The 26,064-nt window shown below is 31.7% G+C and overlaps 2 protein-coding genes across 3 annotated transcripts; one reads left to right on the top strand and one right to left on the bottom strand.

Moving 5' to 3' along the window:
* Positions 1-235: 235 nt before the first annotated feature.
* On the bottom strand, positions 236-15,018 carry LOC126743826 (2',5'-phosphodiesterase 12-like). The gene is made up of 8 exons (XM_050451053.1): positions 14,889-15,018; positions 13,703-14,821; positions 7,095-7,822; positions 6,919-7,043; positions 1,635-1,797; positions 1,295-1,574; positions 1,118-1,241; positions 236-932 (listed from the first exon to the last, which is right to left on the bottom strand). Exons 1-8 carry the CDS (start codon positions 14,898-14,900, stop codon positions 679-681), a joined length of 2,805 nt encoding a protein of 934 aa, XP_050307010.1. The 5' UTR covers positions 14,901-15,018; the 3' UTR covers positions 236-678.
* On the top strand, positions 12,998-25,020 carry LOC126743831 (bifunctional peptidase and (3S)-lysyl hydroxylase Jmjd7). Of its 2 annotated transcripts, XM_050451062.1 has the most exons (6): positions 12,998-13,186; positions 20,604-20,775; positions 20,823-20,975; positions 21,026-21,192; positions 21,580-21,925; positions 24,890-25,020. In XM_050451062.1, coding segments are annotated over exons 1-6 (912 nt in total). In that variant the 5' UTR covers positions 12,998-13,113; the 3' UTR covers positions 24,891-25,020. The 2 variants fall into 2 exon arrangements, with proteins under 2 accessions (XP_050307019.1, XP_050307018.1); XM_050451061.1 differs by lacking the exon at positions 24,890-25,020 and having other exon boundaries at positions 21,580-22,051.
* The last annotated feature ends 1,044 nt before the right edge of the window (positions 25,021-26,064 follow it).

Genomic DNA, 26,064 nt, shown 5'->3' with positions numbered 1-26,064 from the left:
AAGAGGTCTTCGAAGTTGGGGAGCATGTATCCCAAGGAGACACTCACCTCATAACTTAGATATGGTAGTTTTTTACATTCGCATTAAAAGTTTTTAAATTGATACCTACCCTGTATATTTGACACTTATTAGTTTATGTAATTTTGTTTTTATCAATGTCATTGTGTAAACCTATTTTGCTCTTGTTTAGTTCTCGCTGTTCATACTGTTAGGATAAATAAGTAATCGAGTGAAGTCATTTACAAAAATATATTAATCAACCAACATACAAAAATTTAACAACAGATAAAATTCTCTGCCTTGAGAAGGACATTAGTCAACTTTAAATAGAGCTTTATTTATGTATGTATGGTCCTTATTTATGGTCCTAGTCCACAGTGCTGCCAGGTGAACAAAAATTAATTTTTCCAATTTTAGACAAAAAAGTTCACAGGCCTTTCCCAACTCTATGTTAACAGTTATTATCAAAAATTCTATTAGTTTCTTAGAATATAGACTTAAGGAGTCTGTAGAGGGCCGATTTCTTAAATTAGATAACTATCAGAAAAAATAATAATATCTGGTGAAATTTCCTCAGCCCTGCCAACACTGCTAAGACCAACTATACTGGAACTGTCCATATTAACAAGGAACCCTATGTCTAAACAACATTAAACTCTAAATCACAATGTCTGAACCTTAAATATACTTCAAATCGACCACCAAAGCCAAATGATCCGAAGGATAAACCTCATTGGGCAGCCCCACGTACTGTTCCAACTCCTCTTCCGTAGGCACATGAATGACCCTAGATACAGTCAATTTTAATTTCTCAATAAAAATATAGTCCAAACAGCCCTTGTACTCTTCGGTATAGTTGGTGTATTTGGGGGTGCCACAGGCGCTCGTAAACAAAAACTTATGGAAAATTGTGGCGTCACCGTGGGGAGAAACTGCAATTAAATTAAATAATCAATATTTAGTAGTATACTGGTTATTTGATACAAAAAACATCAAAATTTACGCAACAGATTGCGTCAAGAAGCCAAAATCTGGAAAATGTATGTCCCCCTTTTTCTAGATTAAACAATAAATTTAAAAGTACTTAACAACTTAGTGCCTCAAATTTAATACGTACTGGTTAAGCAATCAGAGTGCTTCGGATCGATGGTTCCCCGTATCATGAATCCATAAAGAGACTTTGAAAAATCACTGTTAAAGTCACCACCTAAAATCACTATTACTTCCTTGCCTCTGTACTCCTGAAAAATGTATTCCAAATTTAGTGGCAAAACTAAATAGCCTCTCCAATCACCTTTTCAATTTTAAATTTCAAATTAAGCAAATGCATCGTGGCCATAAAAGCCTGTAACAGCCTTATGTGGTCCATGTCCGGATGATAGTACAAATGTGTGTTTCCCACTATTAAAAGTTTCCCACTGTGTGTGTCCTCTAAAACGACCGTTTGTACCGAAGTGTTTTGCTTGAGAAAATCCTGTTTGACGGTGCTATTTAGCTCCAGCAGTTCCAGAACTTTCTGAAACTGTTTTCGATCAACTGTGGATTTTAGCACCAAATGTTTATGCTCCAGAAGCCTTAAAAAGAGTGGTTTGTTGTTTAAAAATGGTAATGACATTAAGGGTTCTTTAAGGTACCTAAATCGCTTCGATTTGAAGGCACATACTAGACCCTCGGGGATACAATTGCCTTTTCTGTTAAAATATGACCGGTAACCTAAGTCTTTTAATTGGGTGTGGTAATATGATTCGTAATGGGGTTCGTCTGCTTCTTGGAGGCATATAATATCGGCGTTATAACCTAAAAACAATAAAGAAATAAGCTTTTATGTATCCAGCTGATTGTTCCCGTTAATTGCATGAAATAACCGAAAAATTACTGATGAAAAAACACAAATTTAGATACCGCCTCCATTACCTTATCATGCTTATGTAGTAGACTGTAATTCTGTAAAATATGTGATTAATATGCAGATAGTTTATTTGTCTTGGCAGAAGATTATAACTTGCCTCAGGCTAGCTGGGGTAATGATGATCTTGATCTGTTTATTATGAACATAATGACTCAGTAAATATTATTGCCAACTATTTTAGTTTCATAATTTTTTTTTTCACAAAAAGCAGCTTTACCGACAATGAAATTCCTTTGGGATCTGGTATTTACCAATTTAAGTTCTATTGATGTGAAACCTGCAATAGAAACTATTTTCGAAGATAGCCTTCAACAAATAACTATAGCTTCGACCTTTATTTTGAGATAATGAATTATGAGGAATATTTTTATTGATTAAAAAGTGGTGATTTTTTTGCATTACTAATCATTTGGAAATGGATTGGGAGGCAATAAAACAATTAATGAAATAGTGACTTTATTTTATGACATAATGTACCCATTAACAGAATAATGTTTGGTCTTTCAATTTTCAAGAATTGGGATAATTTCTTTGCTATTCCTGATAGAGACTTGATTCAAAACCTCATATGTAAGCAATTTCATTGCCTGGCTTTTTTATTAGAATAAAAATTTCCTGATAAATTAACGGTTTTTGAGAAAAGTGAAAATTTGTGATTTTTGGTATTTGCTCAAAAATTGGGATAATAGCATTGCAATTCCCGGTAGGGACTTAATTAAAAAACATAAATGTAAGCAATGGCATTGTTTAATTTTTATATAGGAACGAAATTTTCTCAGAAATTAATGATTATTGAGAAAAAAGGGAAATTTGTGTTTTTCGCCAAATTCTTGCCCGAGACAATTTTTAATAATTGGGATAACTTCTTTGCTATTGTTGATAGAGACTTGATTCAAATACTGAAATGTAAGCATTTGCATTTTCTAACTTTTATATAAGAATAAAATTTTCTGAGAAATTAACGGTTTTTGAGAAAAGTGGAAATTTGTGTTTTTTGGCATTTCCTTGCCTAAGACAATTTTCATAAATTGGGATAACTTCTTCGCTATTATTGATAGAGACTTGATTCAAACACTGAAATGTAAGCATTTACATTCTCTAACTTTTATATAAGAATAAAATTTCCTGAGAAATTAACGGTTTTTGAGAAAAGTGGAAATTTGTGTTTTTTGGCATTTCCTTGCCTAAGACAATTTTCAAAAATTGGGATAACTTCTTTGCTATTATCGATAGGGACTTGATTCAAACACTGAAATGTAAGCATTTGCATTCTCTAACTTTTATATAAGAATAAAATTTCCTGAGAAATTAAGGGTTTTTAAGAAAAGCAGAAATTTGTGTTTTTTAGCATTTCCTTGCCTAAGACAGTTTTCATAAATTGGGATAACTTCTTTGCTATTATTGATAGAGACTTGATTCAAACACTGAAATGTAAGCATTTGCATTCTCTAACTTTTATATAAGAATAAAATTTCCTGAGAAATTAACGGTTTTTAAGAAAAGTGGAAATTTGTGTTTTTTGGCATTTCCTTGTCTAAGACAATTTTCATAAATTGGGATAACTTCTTTGCTATTGTTGATAGATACTTGATTCAAACACTGAAATGTAAGCATTTGCATTTTATAACTTTTATATAAAAATAAAATTTCCTGAGAAATTAACGGTTTTTAAGAAAAGTGGAAATTTGTGTTTTTTGGCATTTCCTTGCCTAAGACAATTTTCATAAATTGGGATAACTTCTTCGCTATTATTGATAGAGACTTGATTCAAATACTGAAATGTAAGCATTTGCATTTTCTAACTTTTATATAAGAATAAAATTTTCTGAGAAATTAACGGTTTTTGAGAAAAATATAAATTTGTGTTTTTTGGCATTTTGTTGCCAGAGGCAATTTTCATAAATTGGGATAACTTCTTTGCTATTGTTGATAGAGACTTGATTCAAACACTGAAATGTAAGCATTTGCATTTTCTAACTTTTATATAAAAATAAAATTTCCTGAGAAATTAACGGTTTTTAAGAAAAGTGGAAATTTGTGTTTTTTGGCATTTCCTTGCCTAAGACAATTTTCATAAATTGGGATAACTTCTTCGCTATTATTGATAGAGACTTGATTCAAATACTGAAATGTAAGCATTTGCATTTTCTAACTTTTATATAAGAATAAAATTTTCTGAGAAATTAACGGTTTTTGAGAAAAATAGAAATTTGTGTTTTTTGGCATTTTGTTGCCAGAGGCAAGTTTCAAAAATTGGGATAACTTCTTTGCTATTGTTGATAGAGACTTGATTCAAACACTGAAATGTAAGCATTTGCATTCTCTAACTTTTATATAAGAATAAAATTTCCTGAGAAATTAAGGGTTTTTAAGAAAAGTGAACATTTGCGATTTTTGACATTTGCTTGCCTGAGACAATTTTCAAAAATTGGGATAACTTCTTTGCTATTATTGATAGAGACTTGATTTAAACACTGAAATGTAAGCATTTGCATTCTCTAACTTTTCTATAAGAATAAAATTTCCTGAGAAATTAACGGTTTTTGAGAAAAGTGGAAATTTGTGTTTTTTGGCATTTCCTTGCCTAAGACAATTTTCATAAATTGGGATAACTTCTTTGCTATTATTGATAGAGACTTGATTCAAATACTGAAATGTAAGCATTTGCATTTTCTAACTTTTATATAAGAATAAAATTTCCTGAGAAATTAACGGTTTTTGAGAAAAGTGGAAATTTGTGTTTTTTGGCATTTCCTTGCCTAAGACAATTTTCATAAATTGGGATAACTTCTTTGCTATTATTGATAGAGACTTGATTTAAACACTGAAATGTAAGCATTTGCATTATCTAACTTTTATATAAGAATAAAATTTCCTGAGAAATTAAGGGTTTTTAAGAAAAGTGAACATTTGCGATTTTTGACATTTGCTTGCCTGAGACAATTTTCAAAAATTGGGATAACTTCTTCGCTATTATTGATAGAGACTTGATTCAAATACTGAAATGTAAGCATTTGCATTTTCTAACTTTTATATAAGAATAAAATTTTCTGAGAAATTAACGGTTTTTGAGAAAAATAGAAATTTGTGTTTTTTGGCATTTTGTTGCCAGAGGCAAGTTTCAAAAATTGGGATAACTTCTTTGCTATTGTTGATAGAGACTTGATTCAAACACTGAAATGTAAGCATTTGCATTATCTAACTTTTATATAAGAATAAAATTTCCTGAGAAATTAAGGGTTTTTAAGAAAAGTGAACATTTGCGATTTTTGACATTTGCTTGCCTGAGACAATTTTCAAAAATTGGGATAACTTCTTTGCTATTATTGATAGGGACTTGATTCAAACACTGAAATGTAAGCATTTGCATTCTCTAGTTTTTATATAAGAATAAAATTTCCTGAGAAATTAAGGGTTTTTAAGAAAAGCGGAAATTTGTGTTTTTTAGCATTTCCTTGCCTAAGACAATTTTCATAAATTGGGATAACTTCTTTGCTATTATTGATAGAGACTTGATTCAAACACTGAAATGTAAGCATTTGCATTCTCTAACTTTTATATAAGAATAAAATTTCCTGAGAAATTAACGGTTTTTAAGAAAAGTGGAAATTTGTGTTTTTTGGCATTTCCTTGCCTAAGACAATTTTCATAAATTGGGATAACTTCTTCGCTATTATTGATAGAGACTTGATTCAAATACTGAAATGTAAGCATTTGCATTTTCTAACTTTTATATAAGAATAAAATTTTCTGAGAAATTAACGGTTTTTGAGAAAAATATAAATTTGTGTTTTTTGGCATTTTGTTGCCAGAGGCAAGTTTCAAAAATTGGGATAACTTCTTTGCTATTGTTGATAGAGACTTGATTCAAATACTGAAATGTAAGCATTTGCATTTTTTAACTTTTATATAAGAATAAAATTTTATGAGAAATTAACGGTTTTTGAGAAAAATAGAAATTTGTGTTTTTTGGCATTTTGTTGCCAGAGGCAAGTTTCAAAAATTGGGATAAGTTCTTTGCTATTGTTGATAGAGACTTGATTCAAACACTGAAATGTAAGCATTTGCATTCTCTAACTTTTATATAAGAATAAAATTTCCTGAGAAATTAAGGGTTTTTAAGAAAAGTGAACATTTGCGATTTTTGACATTTGCTTGCCTGAGACAATTTTCAAAAATTGGGATAACTTCTTTGCTATTATTGATAGAGACTTGATTTAAACACTGAAATGTAAGCATTTGCATTCTCTAACTTTTCTATAAGAATAAAATTTCCTGAGAAATTAACGGTTTTTGAGAAAAGTGGAAATTTGTGTTTTTTGGCATTTCCTTGCCTAAGACAATTTTCATAAATTGGGATAACTTCTTTGCTATTATTGATAGAGACTTGATTCAAACACTGAAATGTAAGCATTTGCATTTTCTAACTTTTATATAAAAATAAAATTTCCTGAGAAATTAACGGTTTTTAAGAAAAGTGGAAATTTGTGTTTTTTGGCATTTCCTTGCCTAAGACAATTTTCATAAATTGGGATAACTTCTTTGCTATTATTGATAGAGACTTGATTCAAATACTGAAATGTAAGCATTTGCATTTTCTAACTTTTATATAAGAATAAAATTTCCTGAGAAATTAACGGTTTTTAAGAAAAGTGGAAATTTGTGTTTTTTGTCATTTTGTTGCCAGAGGCAAGTTTCAAAAATTGGGATAACTTCTTTGCTATTCCTTATAGCGACTTGATTTAAAAACTGAAATATAAGCAATCGCATTGTTTAACTTTTATATAAGAATAAAATTTCGTGACAAATTAACGGTCTTTAGGAAAAGTGGAAATTTGTGTTTTTTTGCCTGAAACAACTTTACTAACCCTCGCACCTGCACCAATATATCAAGAACATTATAATTTTGCCTATTATTCTTCCCCTATTTATCCTCTAAAACTAATTTATTTTCAATGCATGCTTATACAATTTATAGTTCAATAAAATAGAAATTAACAAACTCGTACCTGCAAGTTCTTTAATTATAAGTTGTTTTCGGTAATGTATTCCTTGCGCAGAACGTGGACAATACCTAAAACTCTCATTATCGATATACCGGTCGGCCAAAATATTATAAGAAACCATCCTAAACCTGAAAACCATAACATATAGCAACAATTAACCACCCTAAAAAACAGCTTACATTTGTTTACTAAGTACGTCCTTTGTCAGGTTGTGCCTTGCCTCAAAAGGACACCGAGGCAACTCTGGTAGAAATTCCACGGGATTGCTGGATTCCGCCTCAATAACAGGTCCCTTAACCTTAAATTTGCTATATGGAACACAACAGAGCTTCAAAAGGTGCCCCACATCGCTCTCCTTCACATCATACGAAAATCCTTCGCCCACTTTATGCCAGGTTTGTTTGTCTTGCGATTTGTACCATAAAAATTTCGATGCCGGCCTGTAAACTTTATAGCCTTTGAAGATTGATGGCTCCACCGGGTATTTGGCAGTGATAGTTTCAGGCAATTTGAGTCCTTTAACTAGAGGAGCATTGAGGATAATGGTGAAGGTTTGGTCCAAGATCTTTAAGGACTTTTCTTCATTCAAATTATTAAAGGATCTAATCAATATACTTTCTCTTGCAGTATTAGTACCTCTCAGGAATTCAACGGTAACTTCTTTAGGTAAATTCACTGTACAAGAATTTTCTTTATCGGCGGCAAATGATTCGACAATGTTTTGCTTAATGCTTTTTTTCATGTCTGATAAGGTGTTGGATAGTTTGGCATAACCTTTAATCTCTTTGGTTATTTGCTGGCCATTGGTGGAAGTTAAGGTTAAAGTTACTCGAATATCACAGGCTTCAGATTCATATTCTCTAATGAAGGCAATGATTGTTTGATCTGTCATTTTCTTAAATCTAATCTGCAAAAAACATAGTATTGAGTTAATATGTGGAATAACAAAGTTGAATCAAAGAGATGGGATTCACGGGATATTCCAATAGCAGTTAGTAATGTTGACTGATTTATTATTTAATTGTTTTGCCTTAATGTTTACCATGGTACTTTTAACTGTGTCTCATTTTTTCTCAGTTCAAAAGTTTAGTTTCAATTTTTAAAAGTCAGTGAAACTTTGAGTTTCTTCATTACAAAGTAGATGTATATTTACATAAATATAGTTCTCTTACTGAATAAAGTACTGGAATACAAAATATCCTATCAGGTTCCAGTTCCTAATTACAAATATAAGCTATTATTGGTTTTTTGAAAATCCCTGCAGGATTGTATTGTAGTCTCTGTTTTCAATTATTGTTCATTTAATTGTTTTTAATCCTGGTTATTTGTGTAAGAACAAGGATGTAAAATTAACATAATTTCCGTCTTTTTAGCTTGTGTTCTTTAGTGATTTTAATGAATTCTACTTTCATTATCTTAACATTATTTACATCTGATTTTATACTAGTTTTTAAGTTTACATACTCAAAAAGACCTGTTAAAAGAAATGACATAGTTTTCCATTTGTCACATTGTTATATTGTTATTATCGGTATACTGTTTTTTTTTTAATTTTCTCCTAAAACAATTGTTTGTACTAATTCTGACAGTATACGGAAATATCCTTGAATCTAGAGAATTTAGTTTCTAGTTAAGATTTCCAATGAAAATTGGTGTAATATAAAGTCATAAGAACAACCTCTTTTAGAAGGTAGTTTTAATTATAACACATGAAAGATTTTCTATATAAAAATTTCATTAAAAGGCCTGAAAATGTCAAAAATATTGATTCAACTGACTAATTTCAATCTCTAAATGCCTGGAAAAGAATAACAAATTACTCTGGATCATATTATTTTTCAATCTTCATCAACTGGATGTAATAGGCACAGATTTTGCTAAGGTCTTTGCTAAACTTTATAAAATGGTCTTTCATAAACATCTAGTAGAGTTTCTCCTTGTTCACAAATTCAGATCATCCACCTACATTGGCCCGAGAGGTTCCTCCCAGAGGAGCAACTTTGCTCCATTTTTGTTTTTGATTTTTATCAATGACATGAGTATTGACAGTTTAGATGTGATTACATTTCTAAATTTCAAGATCTTGATAGTGTATATTCGAGGTGTGACAGATTTCACTTAATTCCAATAAAGTTAAACTGCCTGGAAGAAGGTTTTAATTTTTAGAAGAAACTAATTATTAATTTTGTCCAGGCAATTGGAGTTTCCTTTTATTTTAAGAAAATTAAGGCTTTAACTGCCTGGAAGAAACTCGTTTTTTTTTCAGGTAGATTCCATTAATTCATATAAAACTTATTGTTTACCTCCCTAGTAAAAACACGCCTAGTGTATGAATCTTTATTATGGTTTCCTAGTTATGCAGTGCATATTAACAGGCTCGAATCAGTTCAACTATAATTCTACAAATATATTAGTTTTACGATGAACGGTGTATACCTTGGGAGAGGAGCAGTCAGAGGTGCATTAATCTTTGCACGTTTTGTTAGGAGTTCAGTGTTTTTATTTATTAAAATATGCAACAATTAAATTGATGCTGCAGATCTCTTATCAGCATTGAACTTTGCTATCTCCTGCATCCAGACAAGAAGACACAATATATTTTATCTTGCACCAACTTGGCCAAGAAAGAGCCCACATATACTGGTTCAATTTGATGTTTACACTTATAGTACCATCTGTCAATATTTCAGTAATAGTCTTATAATTAGGGTTTGTTTCCTTTGACAGGCCTTGACTAGACTTGCACAAAGAATACACCATTATTGTCTATGAAGGTGAAGAATAGCTAAGGCTACTCTTAACTTTCTAACATAATGACAAAGTACACTTAACAAGAACAAATTTATAAAAAAATTTTAATGACATTATACCTTCATCAATACAATTCGACCAAAAGTAAATTCTTAAAGTTTCTTTTAAAATTATAAAAACTATCACTAAAAGCACGCATAAAGGCATTAAAAAGACCGACAGCATTATATGTTTAAGATCTTTCAAAAAGGGCTGTTATGGCAAGTGAATGCATTTGATATCTTGGAATAAGCTTTTCAAATAGACATGCTGGACTATTTTTAGTAAAATAAGTATAAATACAGTAACTTTAACCATTTCAAGAAATGAATAGGCCCAGAAAAATGATCAAAATTCCTTAAATCAAAAATAAATCTACAGCAGTTATTCTGCATGCACTGGAAGCAATATTGTCCATGGATATTTGGACTTGTTTTATATAAATGGTATATTACTCACATTTTTGTATCATCAGAGAGGAACTGGAAGCCTTTATGTTCTGTGATTGCAGGTTTAAGATATGGCTTATAATGTCCTGAGTGATCAATAAATATCACATTACTCTTATCTTACCTAGTCGAAACAAAGGAAAACATAACACATAAAAATAATATGCACACGTTTTTGTTTAAACTATAATGATACTTTATAGATAAAGTCAATTATATTTAATTGCAGTAATCCATAGTTTAATCACTTAGTAAGTAATAGATAATATCAAAAATATTTTCTATTCATATCAATTTTATAAAGGGTTTTAAGATCTACTTAGTATCTTTCACACAGCATTATTAAAAACAGAATTCTTGGCAGATCCTAACAAACTTATCAAATCACATTAAAATATGCTTTATTGTCACAAAAATATAATATTCTATGAAGAAATCTAAATTTTAAGCTACCTTTAAATTGTCAAAAATGTACAAAATTAAGGAAATAATAAAAAAATAAAGACTAGCAAAATATAAGCAACCTGTTGCCTTAGAAAAAATAAAGTTGAATTTCCCCTTTTACCTGTTATGTCATATATTAAAGATGTCAATTTTTTTAAAGAGTAATTGATGATCCACAAAATGAAATGCTTTTGAGTAGTCCCAAACGGCCATGATTCTTAATTATTGAGTTTAGAGTAAAGATTCTCCAGAAAGGCAAAGATGGCATTATTGGTGCCTTTTAATTTTTGAAACTCATATGGCAAGTACTTAAAAGTCTATTATTTTTGAAAATATTTTCTATTATTTTTGATAGAGTAGATAGATAGCAAAGCTATAGGTCTAAAGTTTGATGGTTCTGTATAGGATCCTGTTTTGTGCAATGGGATAAATATTGCAGTCTTCAAAATATCTGGACAGACTCCCAAATCAAAATATCAAAATCGTTTATAGCATAAGACAACCTGATATCTTACAACACAATCTTATTTCTTTTGTAAAGTGGGCTAATATGAATGATCTCTCTTTAAATATAAATAAGTGCTACTCAATTGGATTCTCTAGACTTAAAAATAAAATGAATAATATATGCACTATTGATGACATAGTACTTAGTTCTGTTGACTCAATGAAGGATTTGGGAGTAGTCTTTGATACTCAGCTCAAATTTGGGGAACACTGTGATCTTGTGGAGGGGAAGGCCTCTCGGATGTTAGGTTTTGTTTTACAAACTTGTCGTGACATGTCTATTTCTACTTTGAAGAAACTTTATTGTTCATTAGTTAGAAGTCAGCATTTAAGTTGCAAAAATATGACTAATGCCATAAAACTTTTTAATGAAATACCCGAAACCACAAAACAACTACATTTAAATAGATTTAAGCAAGTAATGAAAAACCTGATTTTGGAGATCTGTCCATACTCATTGGATGAATTCTACAATAATCTTTAACCTAGTCTATCAAAATTTATCAAATACTATACTTTCATACCTGTATAACAAATGTTTCATACATACTTGTGAGCATTTCTGATGCGAACCAAAATTGTATTTTGTTTAATTTTTTTTTTATTTGCTATATCGTGTAAGTAAAACTCTGATAGATTAATGTCTCCCTTTGTGCACTGTATTATTGGCGTTTGACAGTCTATACCTTTTGACGATGCTAAGCTGTTGGATGTATTTGAGCAAATAAAGAAGTCATTTAGAGTATGCCTCGATCATTTGGTCTCCTTTTTATAATTGTCACAGATTGCAACTTGAAAGAGTCCAAAAGAGGTTTACCCGGTACTGTTCCTACAAGTTGAATATGCAGGATAACCTAGTTGACATGGAGGCAATATTGGGACTTCAATCATTGGAATTTAGAAGGATTCACAGTGACCTCAGCTTTATGTATAAGGTTATTCATGGGCTTATTGATTGCCCTGCTCTCATCAACAGCTTTAATTTAAAGGTCCCTGCACGCACCCTAAGGAGACATGAACTGTTTGCTTTACCAATCTGTCACTCCAACTATTCTTTACATTCTCCAATCTGTCGTAGTCTTGCCTATTTAAACTCTTACCCTGAACTTGATCCATTTGCAAGCTCACTCTCTAGATTTATTGGTCAGCTGGGTCAAATATTTTAATTTATTGTTTTCTTATTGTGTTTATTTCTTGTGTATATGTTTTAAAGACTATCTAATTATGTTCGTGAAAGTACTTTTATTATGTTAATTATACTTTTTTTTACTTTATTTAATATTGTAACCAAATCTTTTGTAAAATGGGGTTTCCCGTATATTGATTGAATAAATGAATAAATAAATGAAATCAATTTATTATTTATTTTTCCACGGATAAGACCTTCAGCCATTCATAGCTTTCTAGCAACAGTCTAGCACAGTAAAATTCATGTGGAACTTTTGAATCAATCTATGCCGATAGTTTCTTAAAACATTTTTTCCTCTTAACTTATTTACTATAGCCCAGGCTTCTTTTCTTTACTTTTTATGTTTGTTATTTTAATTATGTAAAATAACTGATTAGCTTTTTTTATTATCCGTTTATAATTTTTTATTAAGGACTTTTTTCAACAAGGAGATGTGGGCTCACATTATTGTAAATGGTACTTTTTCTATCTATGATGACTGTAACAAGAACCTGGCAACTAGAAGACTTACCTACAGCAACACAACGTAAAATCGAGACATTTAATTAAACAATCCAATTTAATACTGATAACAAATCACAATAACTGCACAAAAAAAAAATTAAAAAATCATTTTTTTGTTTATAACAATAGGAAACGTCACTGTTAACGTCAAATTTCCAACCAATCACATTACCCTTGACTACATATGGGTTGTACAAGACAAATTGTACTGTGCCCAATTGTACTAAATGTGACGTATCGATATTTTGGTCGAAATTGTAAACTTGGCCTAAGCGAGTATTTGAATGAGTAGTATTTAAAGAAATTGCAAAAATAATGGAAAATGTGAACTTTTTCGAAAAAAAGCGAGTGCAAGTGGCCCTAGAAACGTTATATGGACACACAGAAGGTATTTGTTAAGTAATATTTAGGAATTTTCAAAACTACGCCTTTGAGGTTATGTTTACTTTAATTTAGGGAGGCCTAATTTAAAGAAACTGCAAAAATAACGGGAACATCTAGCTCAAATAGCCCTAGAAGCTTTATACGAACAGCCGAAAGTATTTTTCTCTCGATATTCAGGCATTCTTAAAGGTTCGATTTTAGGGTTAGGTTTACTTGAAGTTCTGGGGTCAGATATTAAAAGGGACTCTACATTTTCTTATTTTATATCTCAATGTTATTTGTTAACTATTAAGAAATAATACTAAATCCGTTCCTTATCATTGCTATTATAATATTAACATTAACATCCTTGTTTTAAAAACACTTGAATCATTTTATGCACGATATCACAAACAACAACATACGAATGCTTTTGAAAAGACTAATATTAAAATAATATTTCTTAAAAAATTGTAAATTAAATAATGATAAAATAAAAGCAACAAAAAAAAGCTGCAGCCTAAAAAATAACCTTACACACCTTATCATGTTCAATACTCTGATCGACATTTCCGACAAACTTGCACCCCATATTTTTATTCTTACACTCGAGTTTAATTTTATCAGCAATATCTTCCAAGGCAAAACATCTGGAATCACTATAGTTCTTCTGACACTGCGGACACTTCATCACTTTCCACCTGCACTCCTTACAAATTGTGTGTCCTATTTTACAATTATAAATTGGAGCCGACATTAGACCTTTACACACCTGACACTCCAAGTTTGTCATGAATATCAGCAACTGTAAGTCTCGTTTTGACTCTTGTTCCATGCAAGGATCTTCTTGGACCTTTTCCACTATTTTTACTGTGTAATTTACCGAGTCTGATCCTACTGCTTTCACCACATTATCCACTTTAATTTTGGCAGTCATTTTATCAAATATCCTTTCGTTACCTTGATAAATTTGCGAGTATTTGTGGAATTTCAACCGACACTCTTTGTCCAGACAGTTTATACAGTGCTCAGACTCATTGAATGGCACTATGGCCTCATTGTTAATCCCTACAGAGTATTTGCCATTCAAAGATGTAAAAGTTATATCAAAATTAAATCTTTTATTAAGTGGTCCGATGCAATAGACACTAACCCAAAAATGCACATCGTCCCTATAGTTGAACATCAAAAAGGGCTGTCCATGGCTTATCAACAGCCTCATCAGACACCTGTTAGGCAGTTTAATGTTCCTGTTTTGTATATGACACTGGGTCATGCACATGTACTTCTTGTGTTTCTCGTCAAAGTGCACCATAAGTTTGTTTATAGGGTAAGACTCATCGCAACTATAACAAGGACAGCTGATAATCCTAAACCTGCAAATTTGTTCGTGGGCACTTATTTCATCCCATGGAAGTACCTTGGAGCAACCCTGGAAGGTGCATGGATAAGCAAGATATGAGGCGAGCTTTTCAAATCCAAACACTGGCGTGTTCATGTCTGTGGGGATAAAACTGCAGCGGCCACATCTGAACGTCGTCCCATCGTTCGTAGTCACCGGAGGTACGAAAAGGTACTTCTGGCAAACGCTACACTTGAAGTTTCTCGCTATTTGTTCTGGAATGTAAACGTTTTCGCATTCCATCACTGCTAGAGCGTCCTGTGGAGTAAACATGGTTGATTTCTTTTGTTTGTAAACAAATTACTGTGCTAGTGTGTTCACTTACGCTATTGTACATTTTCGCTGGACACTTTTTGAAATTTCAAACTCGACAAATCAGAAATTGTTTTCAGACAGGAACGCGTACCCTATGGACGGCCATTAAGAAAATTGTACATAGATGACTTGGGTCCTGTTGCCAAGTCTTCTAATACAACTTAGACCTGGCAAGTTTTTTAAAATTTTTTTGCAGCAAATCAAAGTTTTTTTTTAAATTATAATCCATAGTGATCCAGTACTGATACTTCAAAAACCTCGATATCTCACATAAATTGATTATAGCTATATAGTTATTGCGAGTAACGCAAATAATTCATGAGTATTCAGAGTTATTCAACATTGTGGCAACATGGCGTAGGTCTGACAATCGAGTATCGACATTCTTTTAATAATATCGACCAAGTAGTTCAAATTACTTATTAGTAGCGAGAGTTTAGGGAGCCACTGTAATTATTCCTCTCGGGATATGAAATGGTTGCTACTTTCAGCTGATTGGTTCCGTTGTTCGAACAGAGACGGACTTATGCGAATGGCGCGCAATTTGAAATTTGTTTATTTTCTTTTATAGCAATTTTGTTAAATATATTCAAATTTTTCAAATTCAAATATGCTTTATTGTTTGAACAAAATATTGTTATAAACAAAGCTTCACCTAATCCTAAAGAGACAGAGTTACAAGGTTAAAATTATATTTAAAAATGCAAGTTACAATGACGAAACAAAGTTAAACAGTTAAAATTTACATTTTTTTTTTTAATTAATAAAATCAACTATATCTAACTTTTCTTAACTAAGTACATTTAGGGATAAAAAAAAAGAAAAACATTTAAAACAACCAGGTTAGGAAAAGAGCTAGGTCTCCCTTAATTAATTAAAATCTGATTGTCGTTGAAATATTCAGCCACAGAGTAATAAGCTGGACCACTCAGAAATCTCCTCAAGAGAAACTTAAATTTGATGAGAGATTTTGTCCCTCTAATGTCCTCTGGACAAACCTGTATTGATGGGAAAAAATAAGGCATGCCACCTCCTGTATGTATAGGCAGTATAGATTGTAAGAATGCCCTCCCTGATAAAATATGGTCGGCATGTTTCCCTAGGTGATATCCCGCATATATAACGCACAGCACGTTTCTGTAGAACAAACAACATCTGTAGAAGATAGTTGCTTGCACTACCCCAAAAGCAGACACCATACCTGAGGTGGGACTCAATCAGGGAAAAGTACACGGCTCTCCCAATCCCCATGCCAAGCTCCCGACAGGCCACCCTAACAGCAAAACAACCCGCAGAAACCCTATAGAAGAGTTTATTAAAGAATTTTTTTTTTCTTTATAACGTACATTATATTATAATATAATAATATTCCTTTAACCAGTGATAGTCACTGGTAACAAGGAAATAGGCTAAAATTAAACAGTGATATTCTGTAAATCCTAAAATATTACAAACTTCAAACCCATTTTTCTTAACTTTGCCATTAGTACATCAAGGCAACTGACCATGTCAAAGGCCTTTGTCAAATCGACAAATACTGCAACTACAATTTTTTATTATCAATATCAACAGGTATTTTTTTTTTTTTTTTTTTTTTTTTTTTTAATAACTTTAATTATGACCCAAAGACAGTTTACAAACTGGCACCAGGGCCTAAAACTTAACAAAAAAAAAATAAAAAAATACAACATAATTAAGAACATAATTCTAAATAAATTTAGTACAATATTACTTGATTAATATAGAGATTATGGCTTACAGCCTTACATATTTAATATATTTATTTAGTTTACCTTAAGGTATTGTTTTAGTCTTTTACACATATTTTTGTAGCTTTTTAGATTCATAATAGTTTCTGGAATTTTATTGAAGACACTTATTGCACTATGTAATGGAGAGTCCTGACATTTTTTTGTTCGCACCAATGCATTTCTCAACATGTTTTTATTTCTTAGCTGATACTTTTGACAGTCTTTAATTTGTAATCATTTTCCCTTTAAACTAGTCTTAATATTATTTAACTGTATACATTTTATAAATTTAATTTGTTCATAGGTTCTTATTCTTATTTTTATAAATTATATCACTTGGTGTGTAATAATCTAAAGAATAAACTAATTTAACTGCTTTATTTTGCACTCGTTGTATTTTATTTAATAAATAATTTGGAACATTTCCCCAACATACTATTAGGTACCTCAAATGTGGTTCAATAAACCTGTTGTAGAGTAATTTTTTTGTTTTAATATTTAACATGTGAGAGCACCTTCTCAAAGCACCAAGCATAGGAGATATTTTGTCACTAATTTTTTGTATATGATTATTCCATGAAAGTTTATTATTTATATTTAAACCTAAATATTTGTAGTCTGTCACTTCTTTAAGTTTATTGCCGCTTACATGTACACTAATATCACATTTTGTTTTATTTTTATTACTTACAATCATGTAGACAGTTTTGGTAGCATTTATACTAAGCCTATTATAACACAGCCACTTATAGTATATATCTAAAGAGTCATTTATTTCCTTTTCAAGGGTTTTAATGTCTTTGGCTGAGAACACTAGAACTGTGTCATCAGCAAACATAAAATACTTAGCCATAAGACCAGCATATTTTAGGCTATGCACATACAATAGGTAAAGCAACGGTCCAAGCACTGACCCCTGCGCTACCCCCACATTTAAAGTTTCTGCCTCACTGTTTTGGTCGTTTACTGTTGTGTAGTGTCTCCTACCTACTGAATATGTCCTTAGTAAGCTCCCACATATGCCTCGAAATCCCATTTTACTAGTTTTACTTAGCAGCAATTCAATATCAACAGTGTCGAAGGATTTTTCAGGTCGACAAAGACAGCTATAACATATTTTTGTTGATCAATTTCATTTGATACATACTCTAATAGGTTCGAGACAGCTCCCAAGGTGTTACTCTTTGTTTGAAATCCATATTGTTGGTCATCGAATTGAAAATTCTGTTCTATAAACCTAGTCATACGTTTCTTAATTATTTTTTCTATTAGTTTGGAGAATGTACTCAGTAGCGAAATAGGCCTATAGTTGTTTAGATCCTCACATTTTCCATTCTTGTGCACTGGTATAATATTTGCTGTTTTTAAGTCTTCTGGAAAAATTCCTGTCTCTAATATTCCATTAACCATTGTCACTACTATATCTTCTATTACATGGGTTAATGTTTCTAAGTCTTAGGTGGTAACTTTGTCCAGGCCTGGAGAGCTGTTTTGTTTCAATTCAGAAATTGTATCTATTATTTCATTTTTGTCTGTAGGTTCTAAGAAAATGGTATTTATTGTTTCCTCCTCTATAAATGTTGTAGTTTGAGTTTTTTCCATTTTAAGGGCAAGTTTTTTTCCTATAGATGTGAAATGGTGATTAAACTCCTGTACAATTTGTTTTTCGTTTGTAATTTTTTGTCCATCTACCTCAATTTGCTTTATTTTAGTATTGTTGTTTTTCTTTTTCTTATAAAGTTCATTAATCACTCTCCATGTCTTTTTAGAATCTCCACTCACTGCCTTAAATCTCATCTCAGCATACTTCTGTTGCAAATTCTTTCGCATATTATTTACTGTATTTCTCATGCTCTTAAATTCTCTTTCTGTAAACTCATTTGGGATCCTCTTCCAGCGAATATATAGTTCATCCCGTATTATTAATTTTCTTATAAACTCCGGAGTAATCCAATCATTAGCAGATATAATCTTTAGTGTATATTTCTTAGAACATTGGTTTTTAGAGTTAACAATAATCTCAGCCAATTCTTGGAAGGATTGTACACCATTATTTTTTCCATGTAGTTTTTCTTGCACCATTTGAATCCACCTTTCTTCATCTAATTTATATTTAATAATTCTTTCTTTCTTGTATTTTTCCACCTTTCTATTAAGAGTTATTTTTATTATTTTATGATCAGAAACCATATGATCATCTAGTTTTATTTTGCACTGTAGGTTCTTATTTGCTATGATATGATCTAGTATTGTTTTACTTGTTTGTGTTGTTCGAGTAGCATTGTCAATAGTTAGCTTATTTTTTATTTCAAAGGCGTTGATTGATATTACATTTTTATATTCATTTACTATGTGAGAATCTATTAATAAGTTTATGTTTATATCACCTATAATTAATTAAGGATTTTTTTTACTTTCCATGATATTGTCCAGTTCACTAATAAATTTTTGTGCATTGCTGCTCGGTGGTCTGTATATACTCCATATAGTACATTTAAGTTTAGTCAAGGTTATTGACAAAAAATTGCACTCTTCCAAGTTTACAAAGGATGTATCTTTTACTGTATAGTCTATATTGTTTTTTAAATAAATACTTGTGCCCCCTCCTCGGGTATTCCTACAATTGTGTACGGAAGAATAGTTTTCAATATTATAAAATTGTATCTCATTTTGAAAGATCCATGTTTCTGTTAAAACCAATATGTGAATGTTTATATAGGTTTGTTGCTTTAAAATTTCCTTTATATCGTCCATTTTGTTTCTTAAGCTACGTATATTTATATACAATATATTTAAGCTATTATTTTGTAGTTCTTTAAACATAAGAGTATTAAATGTTTATTGTTTGTTTTAATCTTCAAGATCTTACTATTTTAAGTCTTCAAGACGTTTAATTCTTACCGGTGGATCAGTCTCATTGTATCTCAGGTATATTTTTCCATTTACACAGTATGAACTCTTGAGATTATGATTTTTCTGTATTCTCGTGCCTTTTTAAGCAATGTCTGGTTATAGTGAGTTAAGTCCTCATTAAAGTATATGTTGTTTCTACCATCCAGTCCACATTCATTTGTTTTTATGCCCTTTTTTTCCCTGACAAACCACCTTTTTTCCCACTCTGTAAGTATCTAATATATCCTGATCAGCCCCAACGTTCATACTTTTCACTACCTTCCTCATAGTGGTGACATCATTTCTTTACAAGGTCCTTATAAAATTTAAGTTATTACTATGTTCACTAAATCCGTATGGAGATTCATCGATTTTTATCTATTTGTGCATAAATAATAATATTCTCATTTTTATTACCTTGATAAAGCTTATTACAATTGGTCTATAATTTTGCATTGATGTTTTAGGACCTGATTTATATAATTCGCTTGCTCCGCCAATTCTTAGTTTATCTGGAAAAATCCCATCTGATAGACTCAGATTGATTAAATGTGTTAAAATATCTACAAGCTCTATTCCTAATTGCTGGATGTTTAGATATTGAATTGAAAATGTTGAAAAATTTGGCAACGTCGATTATTAATGGTAAAAATCTGTATTAAAATTTTTTTTCAGTATTGCGATGTTGTCGCTTTTATTTAAAAAAATCCGTGACACTTATATTTTTCAAAAAGGATTTACACTCTGTATTAAAATTTTACGTACAAAAACTGAAATTAAAAATTTAAAATAACGAAGACGCTGATTTTACCATAGAACTGGCAGCATCGTTAATGGAAATATTTTTCCAAAATAGGCAATTGTCAGAATATTATTCGTGAGTATTCAGATATTTATTCGGCATTATGGCAACATTGAATTTTCCTTATCATCTGATTGGTTGTCATATTTGGACAGACCCGGACTAATGTAAGTGGAGCGTAATTTAAATCGGTAAATTTCTTGTACAGCAATAGTTAAGTATTTTTAAGATCATTTAATAGGATGTAAGAATCCTTAAAGAGATTTCAAAAACCTTTTAGATTTTCTCTATTGCAACACACGTGTGCCAGAAATTCCACATTCGGAACTAACCAAAGGATCCTGGTCGTTCAAATTTTTTAAGGAATACGTCTCCAAAAATAGTCCAGTTCTTATAAAAGGAGGTGCCAACGAGTTACCTGCTATAAAAAAGTGGAATTCCGATTATTTTAGGTACAAAACACCATTGCTTATACATATAAAACGTTGGCATTTTTTAGGGAAAAGTACCCAGATAAACTAGTAACAGTAACTTTAACTCCTAATGGTTACGCCGACGGTATCGCTCGGCACCAAAACGAGGACAATTTCTTTCTACCCGAGGAGGTTCAAATGCCTTTTAGCGATTTTTTAACTATATTAGACGAAAAAAGGTACAAAGCTTCTTACAAACCCATACAGCTCACACAAAGAACAATTTTAGGCCGAATTACGTGAGCTACATTCAACAACAGAACTCAAATTTAACTGAGCATTATCCCGAATTACTTTTAGATGTAAACAGTGAGTTCCAGTGGGCATCCGTTGCCTTCGGTAACAAACCTGATGCAATAAATTTCTGGATGGGAGACCAAAGAGCTGTTACAAGCAGTACGTATCAATAAATTAAAAGACTAACGTATCCCTAATAACACATAGTACACACAGTAACATTTTGTTGAAATATTTGTTAAATATTAACCTTAGTGAAAAACATTGCCTCTAGGTACAAGAAACGTTCTTATATGGGTAATATTAGGTAAGAGTAGCTCTTTTTTTTGCTAAGAATATTTACAAAAAAAAGTTCCAACCAAAATTGCCCTTACTATGCAAATCCCTAACCCAGAATCAAGTTTTTACCCTCAAATCCATCTCAATATTTTAATTGGTTCCTAAGGAACATCCAAAAACGCAACATATATATGCTCCCTAAACAATTTACGCTATTAGGGATTGAATAAAAAAAAACAGATCTAATTCCTCAAAAACCCATTTTAGTGCACAAAGACCCCTACGAAAACATCTATTGCGTCATAGATGGCTTCAAGGATTTTATCCTAATACCACCATGTGACCTCCCGTATGTCCCATATAAGAAATATCCAGTAAAACAGTATCAAAACGTCACCCCGTACGGCTTTGAAGTGACTGATAGGGATCAGAACGAGATTTCTTGGATAGCGGCGGATCCTTTAAACGATGATTTGGTGGAGACGTATCCAGACTTTTACACCACAGCTAGAAGGTTCCAAGTTAGAGTGGAAAAAGGGGATATCTTATATTTGCCCAGTTTGTGGTTCCACCATGTGAGGCAAAGTCATAAATGTATCGCCGTTAATTATTGGTATGATATCGACTATGGTGATCCGAAGTATTGTTATTATAAGATGTTGGCCGCGCTGTGCGGTAAAGAAGCATATTGTTGATTATGTTTAGGTTAAAATTATTTTTATGTACCGTCAAACGGGGTTAAGTGAATCCTAGTGGGTAAAATGAATTAATCGGGTATTTCCGCAAAAAAGTCGATCCCGTCGCAGACCTGCCCCATATAGTGACATTATTGCATCGAGATGACCTCGTTAGTATGTCTTTGTATGTGGTAGGGTGTGTTTCGCTGCTCAAAAAAATACACGTGAGTACCATAACGACATGTTCCGGTTAAACGATTTTTTTGTATTTTACAAAACTTTGGAAACGATTGGTTGCGGAAGTGATCAATATTAATATTTATTTACTTGAATGTAATTAATGTGTTTATTAGACATTAATAAACAAATTTGTGCTTAATTTTTGGTAAATTTTTTAGAACTTTTTTTTTAAATAATTTTTTATATAAGAAATATTTTTTTATTAGTTTTGGTCTTTTTAGCATGCCGAGAATTTACAAAAAAAAATTGGGGCCGCAGGGAAAATGTAACTACGATCAAGAATATGTTCGTCGAGCAGTGGCAGCGGTTAGACGAGGTGATATGTCCATGAGACAAGCATCTGAAAGATTTGGTGTACCTTTCAGTACCATTCAAAGAAGATATCATGGCAAACATTCTTTAAAATATGGTCGACAGCCTGTACTAAGTGGTGAGCAAGAGCTAAGACTAAAGAAGACAATCAAAATTTGCGCCGACTGGGGATTCCCATTAAAAAGTACAGATGTTAGAGCAATTGTGCAACAATATCTAAATAGACTAGGAGTAAGGGATTCCAGATTTAAAGAAAATATGCCAGGGATGGACTGGTTCAAAAGTTTTATGAGCAGAAATAAAGACCTTACCGTTAAGTTGGCTGAAAATACAAAACGCGTTAGAGGTGCATTAACCCGCGAGGTTATTCAAAAATATTTTGAAAACTTGCAGATCACGTTGAAAGACGTCCCTGCTCAAAATATTATCAATTACGACGAGACCAATTTTGTGGATGATCCCGGGTCGGCTAAAGTAATTACAAAAAGAGGTGCAAAGCATGCCCATAGGTTAATAGACTCCTCAAAGACCAGCACAACTGTGATGTTTGCAATAGCCGCTGATGGAACATTACTGCCTCCATATACGGTATACAAGGCAAAACATTCCTATGATGGTTGGACAGAGGGAGGAATTGAAGGAGCAAGATATAACAGAAGCATGAGTGGATGGCTTGACTCTGATATATTTGAGGACTGGTTTAAGACAATTGTCATGCCTTATTTTCGAAAGCTTGCTGAGCGTAAAGTTTTAATAGGCGATAACTTAAATTGCCACATTACCACTAATGTCGTACAGCAATGTGAGAATAATGAAATTGATTTTGTCTTACTCCCTCCCAATTCAACTCATTTGCTTCAACCGCTCGATGTCGCGTATTTTAGGCCTTTAAAAGCTGCATGGAGATCCACCTTGGAACAATGGAAACTAAAACACCGTGGAGTCATTCCTAAAACGGAGTTTCCAAGGCTGCTGAGACAGAGTGTGGAAAAGGTTGGCATAAAGTCGAAAGAAAATTCCATTGCTGGTTTTAAGGCATGTGGAATTTTTCCGCTCGATCCCAACAAAGTTTTAAATAAAATTCCACGAAATTTACACATCGATGAAAATGGTGAGAATAATGATCAGGCCTGGAGTAACACAATAATCAGTCACCTAAAAAATTTAAAAACTACCCCGAATCAATCAACAAAGAGAGGAAAAAAAATTATTATCGAGGCTGGCAAAAGTGTGTCAAGTCAAAGTTTATTATCAACGATAATAGATAAAACACCCACAAAAAAATCATCAAAAAAAAACATGAAAAAACACGAAAGAAGAGCCCTGGAAATATCGGATGATGAGTTAGATCGAGAGTTAGATAAAGAATTTTCCCTAAGTGATTTCGAAAATATTGTTGAAAACTTTGACGAGTTTGATCCAAATCCGTCGACATCGAATGATGATACTTACATGATCGACACAGACTTATCCATGGAGCCAAGGATTGGGGAGTTTATTATTGCAAAGTTTCCATTCGAGAAACGAGATCGATTGTTTGTTGGCAAAATCGAGAATTGTTCAAAGAAAAAAGAATTTACCATAAATGCCATGAGAAAAAAGGGAAACTCGGAAAAGGGGTATTTTGTTTATCCAGAAATACAGGACCTTTGCTTAATAAGCCAAGATCAAATTATTAGAAAACTGCGTCAAAAGTCTTTCAAGAGGGGTAAATTTGTTTTTAACTTAGACAACGACGAATTTAAAAAGTTGAAGTAATTTCTTTTTTGTTAATTTTCCTATGTTTTGTATGTAGACTTAAGTTTTTTTTACCAAGAGTGCCATTTTTGTTTAAAGAAAAGTTCCTAAGTTTGTTGTTTTTATAAAGCCTTAATATTCTGTGATAGAATGTGTTATAGAATAAGACTTTGTTACTTAATCTTACTTTTGTTACCTTTAGAATAAAGAATTTGTTTTTTTTTAAGTGTTTTTTTCCGTTTAAATCTTCTTTTTTTATTTTTTGTTGATTCATTTTACCCACATTATGTTTAAAGTGAATTTTACAGCACTTCTAATACATGATTCACTTTACCCCAAACCGGAGGGTAAAGTGAATCAGACTTTATCAAAAAAAATGGAGGACTTCCCATGCTTAAATGCTTACAAGTTTTAACAAAATCTTTTAAGACGTTTACCAGAATCTACAATATTTTTTACATATTTTTTAATTTAATACTTTGGCAGAAAAACGAAAAAAACCACTTATTTTGATTCACTTAACCCCATTTGACGGTATTTATTTATTTCGTAATATAACATGTTTATAAATGATATAACAGTATATTATTGAGTTTAAAATGACTTTGCAGATCGGATACTGGCACTTTTGTTACTGGTTCGGGTATCAAAGAGTTTGAATTTATATTAAGGACGTGCATCGAAATTCGAGTGAATTGAGTAAGTTTATTGCGTTATAGGCCTTATGTCTAATATTCACCAGAGTGTATGGAATGATTTGCGCATTATATATTAAAATTGCAATTATCCAAAAATTGTATATGGGTCATTCTCATTTAACTTTGATATTTGATGTCTTCAAGACTTTTTTCTTTAGGTTTTGTTTGTTAGTGTCGATTAGATGTTTTAAAATAAAAACTAAACACGGATTAATCACATGTTTAGGAAATAATATATCTTGATTTTATCAATGTAATTTTATTTCATTTTAAAGTCACAAAATGTCAAGGTTCGTCACGGTCTCTTTCTTAGTTGCTTTCATACTATCATGATTTTTCGTTAAGGAATTGTTTTTTACTTAGGCTTTACTTAGATAACTAAAAAATATTGATTTAATTTTTAACTTTTCGCCTATAGGAAACACGTCTTTGCTTTTCGTATTTATTAAATTCTCTCAAAGTATTGTCTCTAAAAAATATGCCAGGTTCGTCACTACTATTAAGAAAGCGTAAAATTCTTATATGGACCAATTTACTATTTCCAGTTAACCACCTGCTTGCTAAATAAAACCATAGTGTCGCTACGCAGTGTAAAGAAAGTGTTTTTTTAGTTAAATACTGTGTTTAAAAAAGTGTTTTCTTGTGACTTTAAGGTGAGTATGTTTATTGCTTGTCAGTTACGTCACGCAAATAACTTTAAATTTCTTTATATTTTCTTAAAACTAATTATTGTATTTTGTTAACCAAAGCAAACTAAAAGTTAGGTTATGTTTACAATAAAATACCGGTCGCCGGTCATAGTCAAATAGTCTTATTTTTAATAAAATGTCAGGTTCGTAACGCAGCTGACAAGTTCGTGACGAACCTGACGTTAAAAGTAGTAAAGTAGACATTATTTTCAGCAATGCCGTTAACACCGGCCGAACGTGCAAGGCGTTATAGAGAAAAACTGAAAGAAAACCCCGAAAAAAGACAAGAATATTTGGAAAAAAGCCGAAAGAGGGCAAAGAAGTCCAAAAAGTCTATAGAAGAACTTTCCGATAGGGAGCAGCGTTACCAAAAAAAAAAATGGAGATTGTACCAACAGA

The sequence above is a fragment of the Anthonomus grandis genome, chromosome 13 (genome assembly GCF_022605725.1).
Source record: "Anthonomus grandis grandis chromosome 13, icAntGran1.3, whole genome shotgun sequence".
NCBI classification, from domain to species: Eukaryota; Metazoa; Arthropoda; class Insecta; order Coleoptera; family Curculionidae; genus Anthonomus; species Anthonomus grandis.
The sequence above is the reverse complement of the archived record's forward strand: the minus strand, read 5'-3'. Positions and strand labels throughout refer to the sequence as shown.

Excerpts from the sequence above, each read along its gene's own strand:
- LOC126743831 (XM_050451061.1), top strand. The coding sequence starts at position 13,114 with ATGGAAAATGTGAACTTTTTCGAAAAAAAGCGAGTGCAAGTGGCCCTA. Across the intron at positions 13,187-20,603 it reads GTTATATGGACACACAGAAG|ATTTTCTCTATTGCAACACA; the intron begins GTATTTGTTAAG and ends AAAACCTTTTAG. Across the intron at positions 20,776-20,822 it reads TGGAATTCCGATTATTTTAG|GGAAAAGTACCCAGATAAAC; the intron begins GTACAAAACACC and ends GGCATTTTTTAG.
- LOC126743826 (XM_050451053.1), bottom strand. Across the intron at positions 7,823-13,702 it reads AGAGTATTGAACATGATAAG|ATTAGATTTAAGAAAATGAC; the intron begins GTGTGTAAGGTT and ends TGTTTTTTGCAG. Across the intron at positions 1,575-1,634 it reads TTCAAATCGAAGCGATTTAG|GCTTCTGGAGCATAAACATT; the intron begins GTACCTTAAAGA and ends ACTCTTTTTAAG.